Source organism: Bos grunniens, chromosome 1 (assembly GCF_055505025.1).
Source record: "Bos grunniens cultivar Pamir isolate PY7600 chromosome 1, Bosgru_T2T1.0, whole genome shotgun sequence".
Taxonomy (NCBI): domain Eukaryota; kingdom Metazoa; phylum Chordata; class Mammalia; order Artiodactyla; family Bovidae; genus Bos; species Bos grunniens.
The window spans coordinates 93,044,202-93,051,326 of NC_141165.1; the positions used below are offsets into that span (position 1 = coordinate 93,044,202).

Here is a 7,125-nt window from a genome sequence, read left to right on the forward strand (position 1 = left end):
GGATTGAACCCACACCCCCAGCTTTGCAAGTGCAAAGTCTTAACCACTGGGCATCCAGGGGAGTCCCTAAAATAGTTTGTAAAGGCTCTCCTGAGAATCTTTTCTTTGTGCCAACTTAATTCAGTAAATGCAAACCTTTAAATTTTCTTTTTCACATTCAATATCTATATCTGACATCTGATATTAGTTGCCCATAAGTATGTGTCTGATTAGAGTTATGCAAGAAAAATGACAGAAGCTGCATTTTGGAGAGGTGACCAGGCAAAGTAGTGAAAAATGCTTTACAGTTGTGTCATTATAAGGGGCATGAAGGGTATCAGTTGGACACATTAGAGCAGTTGGAAACACATTAGAGCTGACACTGTTCTTTTCCCTCAACAGCCAAACCAACCCCTTCTGCTAATCAGCACTTGACCTGGACCATTATTATCCCAGTCTCAGCATTTGGGATTTCTGTGATCATTGCAGTTATACTAACATGCCTGACCTGCAGTAAGTAATATTGTACTCTGGTAATGATCTCAATTCTGGACACCCAACCTCTTATCAGGACGGGTCAGCATCTCTCTCAACTTTTTAGCCCATTTTATTCTTTTTGGAGCAAATCTATGGAAACTTTAGTGTCTCCTTTACTTGTCTCAGCAGGTTCTGTTCATTCCCTGCACAGATATTTCTTGGACACCTACTATGTGCCTGGCACTCTACTAGGCACTGGAGTTCAACAGATGAGAAATCACTGACCTCAAGCACATTCTAGCTTAGTCCTTTTATCTTCCCCCAACTTTGTATTTTCTTAGAGATACTGAGGCTTGCTAACTAAATTGATAACATATCTGATGCAAAGTGATAGTCTAATCTTTGATTTGGAATTGGAGGAAAGGCAAGAATGACAAGGTTTAGGGGCAAGAATCATTTTCATGGAGGAGGGTAAGATGCACTAATGAGATGTATTTGAGTAATTATATCACTACAGGTGATTTTACCAACTCTCAGTTCTTCAGAATTTATTTTTTATGAAAGATCAGGAGTGGTTGAGGAAAGAAGAGATATTTGGGATATCTTTTTCCTATGAATCTAAATCTTTGGCCTTACACATATGCTATACTCAATCTCTGTAATTAAATGAAGAGGAGCTGCTAGGCCAGTGTTAAGGCTATAGTCACCATGAAGGAACACCAAGCTTTCTTGGAGCAGAAATTTTATACACTGAGCAAATTGGAAAATCAACATCTGCTGACTTTTCCAACTTCCAGCACACAAAAAAATCAAGGCTCGAGGAAGTCACTAGAGACTTTTTGTTATGAACAACTTATGCCACGAGTATAAAGAGGTCTGGTGGGCTCAAGGAAGTTTCTAGTATGTTTCCAGCCCTACCCTCTAGTTTACAGTTTTTTATCCTTAGTACATTGACTTTGAGGGCTGGATAATTGTTTGTTCTGTGCATTGCGATATTTAGCAGCATCCCTGGCCTCCTCTCACTATATTACAATAGCACCTCTTGGCCCAGTTGTGACAACCAAAGATGTCTCAAAGTATTGCACGTATCCCCCAGCGGGGGTGGTGGTGGAAACCCGGGGTTGAGAACCACTGCTATAGTTCTAAGCCTGCTGAAGTTTTGCCAAAATACATAGGCGTGATTTAAGGAATGATTACCTATCTAGATTTTTATTGCTTGCACTTGTCTTCAAGGAAATGCTGCAATACGCAGACAGAGAAGGGAGAATGAAGTGGAAATGGAAAGTTACTCTCAGTCTCCATAGAATCTGTGGAAGGATCAAGCTGACCAAAACGCCTGGAGGTACCTTCTCTGCCAATGTGGGATGTGTGAGATCTTATGGCTTGTGAACACAGGGTTTTCTTCCTCTCAGGACCAAACCTAAGATCCTTTACCAACTACCACCTTCTCAAAATCCTCAGAGTACTCTCAACAGGTGGTTGGCACATCTCTTCTTTCTCCTCACATAAAATTTGCTTAGTGTAACCTTTTCCTTTGTCGTGCCATTCTGCCATCTTAAAATGTTGCCCTCTTTTCAGTCAACTCAGTGTCTTTTAGTATCTGTCAAACACATGTACTATTTCTGGGCTAACTCCTTATTCTCATCTTTCCTTCTTCCCTATATCCCTCAGCACTGGGACACAGAGTGGGGTAGCTCTGTACTAATTCAGTAACATCTCATTGGTCTGTCTGCCTCTTACTAAGAGAGTCATCCCACTGACCCAAGCATAGTGTCATTTTCACAAAGAATTACCTCTTTGGGTCATTTTCTCACTTAAGAACAGAAGAGACTCCAGTGTCTACAGGCAAGGCTTCAGAGCTTACTTTCCATATTCCAGTTATCTCCTCAGTGTAAACATCCTCAGTTGTTTCTATCGTCCTTCACATGGCAGTTTCCAGGAGCACATGTGGACACACTAAATGTCAATAAATGGTGTCCAAGACTTTAGATTTGATCTGATTCTAAATATATATGATGGAGTAATTACTGTTCATTCAAGGATGTTAAGGGAGCCTAACCCAGAATCAGCTTTTATGAGTAACACTATTATAAGTGTTAATCGCTCTTTGTGACCCCATGGACTATAGCCAGCCAGGCTCCTCTGTCCATGGGATTTTCCAGACAAGAATACTGGAGTGGGTTGCCATTTCCTTCTCCAGGGGATCTTCCCAACCCAGGGATTGAGCCTGGGTCTCCTGCATTCCAAGATTTTTTACCATCTGAGCCACCAGGGAAGCTCCAATTTTGGGCTCTGAGGAAGCCCAATTTGCACTATTCTAAAATCCCCAGGTCTTTTAAGAGAAATATTGGGACATTAGAATCCAAGAGACTGATATCAGGACCAGGATGGTTTACAGTCTCCATAAACAGTTCAGTTTTGACTTGTGAAAGTTAGGGTAACAGCTGCATATAAAAATCAGACTCTGCAGAGTTACTTTTAAAAAGAAAAAAAATGAGCTCTAACACCTAAGACTTACAGAGCAGGTTATGCTTTCAGTTCAGTTACTCAGTCGTGTCCAACTCTTTGTGACCCCATGGACTGCAGGATGCCAAGCTTCCCTGTCCATCACCAGCTCCCAGAGCTTACTCAAACTCATGTCCACTGAGTCGGTGATGTCATCCAACCATCTCATCCTCTGTCATCCCCTTCTCCTCCTGCCTTCAATCTTTCCTAGCAGCAGGGTCTTTTCCAAAGAGTCAGTTCTTCGAATCAGGTGACAAAAGTATTGGAGCTTCAGCTTTAGCATCAGTCCTTCCAATGAATATTCAGGACTGATTACCTTTAGGATTGACTGGTTGGATCTCCTTGCAGTCCAAGGGATTCTCAAGAGTCTTCTCCAACACCACAGTTCAAAAGCATCAACTCTTTGGCGCTCAGTTTTCTTTATAGTCCAACTCTCACATCCATACATGACTATTGGGAAAACCATAGCTTTGACTGGACGGGCCTTTGTTGGCAAAGTAATATCTCTGCTTTTTAATATGCTGTCTAGGTTGGTCATAGTTTTTCTTCCAAGGAGCAAGTGTCTTAATTTCATGGCTGCAGTCACCATCTGCAGTGATTTTGGAGCCCAAAAAAATAAGTTCCCAGATTCCCCATCTATTTGCCATGAAGTGATGGGACTGGATGCCATGATCTTAGTTTTCTTTACAAAAGCATTATTTCATCTTATAAAAATCTCTTATGAGCAAGATCTGTTTTATGGAGAGAAACTCAAGCCTCCCAGATGTTGAGTGATTTGCCTGAAGTCAGACAGATAAAGAGCAAAACCAGAACCCGAACTGGACATCAAGCTCCGGTTCCTTTCATGGCTCCATAGCAGCCTATGTGTATTTCCCCCACAGCAGTCTCTCAGCTTCCAATTCTGCTTTCTTTACAACTTACTCATTCCCCAGGATGCCCTTCCCAGGATGTTCCCCTGAGTTCTGCAATTACCTTGCATTTCCCTGACTTTCCTTCCATCTTAAAAGTTTTCTGCTCAGTCAGCTGAAGGCAGCCAGGAACCCAATCCCCTACACGTCTTCTGTGGCCATGCTGTCCAGTTCAAGCAGCTCTGCCTGTGACCTCTATTGTTGTGCTCTCTTGGGCACATCACTCTCCACCCTGGGTTTATTTTCATGTGTCTTACTTTACCAAATTGTAGGCTAACTGAGAAGAGCAAGCATGCCTGATACACCTTTGTTTGTCCCACACATAGCTGAGTGAGCACCTTTATCGATAATGTTTGGATGGTTGGTGACTGCTGGTGCATAATACTTCAATATTTCCTGTAGTAAAATTCGTCAGACCTGTCCTAAATTCTCTCATACTTTGGACCTGCCTTTATGTCATTTAGCCATCAAGATCAGTATCTATAATGGTACCTCAAGCTGGGAATACCCTTGCAATAAAAAAATAAAAAAAATTTTTTTAATGTTTTCTTCAGGTCCTACCTCCATCTGAGATTGGCCTCTTTCTGGTGCTTCTGTGAACAGCCAGGATTATCCCACCTCGACCTTCCTGTATCTGTTCTCTAGGAGCCCCTTCACTCCAGTGGCTTTACTGAAAGTGACTAGAGGAGTATGATGGGGACAGAAGTAGTTCTGGTGACCTTGCCCAAGGATTTGGAAACATGGAATTCTTTAGGCCTGGAAGAGACATTAGTGAAAACCACTTACTAATAACAAGGATCTCGAAGTCCTGTGTGGTGACCTGAATTATAAAGGTCAGGACCAGAACCCAGATTTGGTGCTCTGGCTCTGGTGTTCTTTTCCTTCACAAATCAGGCTCTGTACTACTGACTGGTTTGTGTGTGTATACACACTATCCGTCACAGTGCTTCTGGAAACAGAATTTATTCAGTGTCAGTTAGGTCCATCTCAAGAGACTTAGTGTGATGAAGGAATGGAGGATGTCATGCTGTCAAAAGAAATCTAATGTTAATGTATGGGAAGTCTGTTGTAAGTACACCTAGAAGACCATGGAAATATTACTGGTATTTAGCCAGGACTTTATTCTCACTATGTTCTCCTTTTTGGCTTTCCCACTTCTCAACCAGGTTCAGGAGAAAGTAGATCCATCTAAAACTGAATTCCTCTGATATGGAGGATGAGTGACTTATACAGTAAGTCCCTTACATACGAACTCCCAAGTTGTGAACTGTTAACTAAAAATAAATTTTAATTCTTTTAAAATTCTTCGAAGTAACAAAATAGGTATTGTGCCAATTTTTAATTCAAAAGTGAACTTATGAGCTGTTTCGTTTGTAGTTACCTTCTAGAACAAGTTATTGGTTAGATCATAAATTTTAAATAGAAAAAAAGTGTGTTTTGCACACTTACACAACTTTCTCTAAATCTTTTCTTAGGGAAATTTGCATTTTTCTCCTTAACAGTTTATTGATAGCCTCAGTCTTAACCACAAAGATTGGCACTGTGTATTAAGTATATTGTTATGTTCTTGTTCTCTAATACAATATTTGCTTTGTATGTAAAAGTAAATATTGTATTGTATACAAAAGCTTACCAACTTTTTCCCAAGGAATTATCAAAAAGCATTCATTTGGACTTTAGTATTGATTTTTCAGTTGTTCCTATAAAAAAAAAATTCAGCAAAATCTATTCTTGTTTGACCTATGACCTGGTAAATATGATTTACTTCACAAAACAAAAAATAAAGTCATTCTGTTTGCACTTATTAACAAGTTGCAAACTTTCAAAATTGTGAACGCGCATTTGCATGTCCAATCATGTAAGTCAGTTCATGTGTCTGGTGTACACTGTCACATGCATTCTCTACAAGTGACTGTGCTTTTGTGTACTTTACAGTACTATATAGAGTACAATAGTACAGGATCTTTATTTCAGGATGTCCAGAAGCAAGTGTAAAAGTAGCAGTATACAGCCAATTCTGTCAGCTGGGTACCTAAGCTAAGTTTGTTGGACTTACGAACACACTCTTAGAACGGAATTCGTTCCTATGTAGGGGACTTACTGTACACCCCAACACACTATTAAGGTTGGAGAGTGGTAATGTTTGGTTCACATTGGACTGATACTCTCCTTAAATGGCTTTATGCTAGTTTAATCTCATTTGTAAAATCTTTATGAGAAGGTTCTCATTTAAAATGAGATAGTTTCATTGTGTATGTACTAAAGAGTAAGCTGTCTTTAGCAGAAATTGATTGATGTAATGAAAATAGCATTCCATGGGGCTTCCTCAGATCCCTAAAGTGGCTTTTTCTCTGCGGTATTTCTGGATCCCCCTGACATCAGAGAATTGAAAAGAAAGAAGTGGCCAACTGCTGTTCTTACATGACTTAACTTATGACTTCTCTTTCTCTGAAATTGCCTTCCATACTCACTGAACCAGGAGTGGACCTGGTCAATTAGACATTCTCATTTGAAAATCTAGAGTTGGACAGAAAGAGTTTGACCAAGTTTCTCAAATGTGGCAGGATTTAAAGTGTTTCATTTCAGTAGCTTTAAAGATCAGATTATTCTATATAGTCTGAGAAACAGGGATACACTTTTAAATGGTTGCTTACAGAACAAAATTACAGAAGAAAATAAAGGTAGTAGACTTACAAGAATTTAAAGAAGATAAACAATAATAATAAAAAAAAAAGCCCAGGAATTGCTTCATTAAGAGTCATAATCCTTGTACATGATTAAAAAAAAGTAAGAGTCAGTACAAACCTAAGAGACAGCTTATTTGTACTTTAAATAAGTTATAGTAAATTATTGCTTATTACATTTAATAAATGTGTTAAAGGAGTTATATTTTACTTTATTAATAAAATTATTTTAAAACCAACCATCTAATTTTATAATTTCCATTTGGAGGATTTAATCTATACATGGGCATGAATAAAACAATAAACTGCCAATTTGTCGGCAATTTATGAATGGGATGATTATGCTGGTGCAGAGGTTCTCATATCCTTTTAACTGCTAATATCTGTTGTTAGACAATGTCCTGTGTGCCACTGTACTGTGCTATGTCTTACACACATCATTTCACTTAGTATCTATTCTGAGATACATACTGTTTAACAGATGAGAAAACTTGAGACCTAAAGTAAAATGGGTTGGCTGTAAGTCACATGGAGGCCTCAGGGCTGAGATTCGAAGCCTGTGGTCTGCCTCC

At 39.4% G+C, this 7,125-nt stretch overlaps 1 protein-coding gene across 3 annotated transcripts in view; it reads left to right on the forward strand.

Moving 5' to 3' along the window:
• Positions 1–6,792, forward strand: part of CD80 (CD80 molecule) — a 32,663-nt gene extending 25,871 nt beyond the window's left edge. For all 3 annotated transcript variants that reach the window (XM_086404450.1, XM_086404436.1, XM_086404442.1), the window contains 3 exons: positions 382–492; positions 1,690–1,798; positions 4,424–6,792. In XM_086404450.1, the coding sequence (XP_086260576.1) occupies positions 382–492; positions 1,690–1,760 (182 nt within the window). In that variant the 3' untranslated portion in view covers positions 1,761–1,798; positions 4,424–6,792. The remainder of the gene's footprint in view (positions 1–381; positions 493–1,689; positions 1,799–4,423) is intronic.
• Positions 6,793–7,125: the final 333 nt, after the last annotated feature.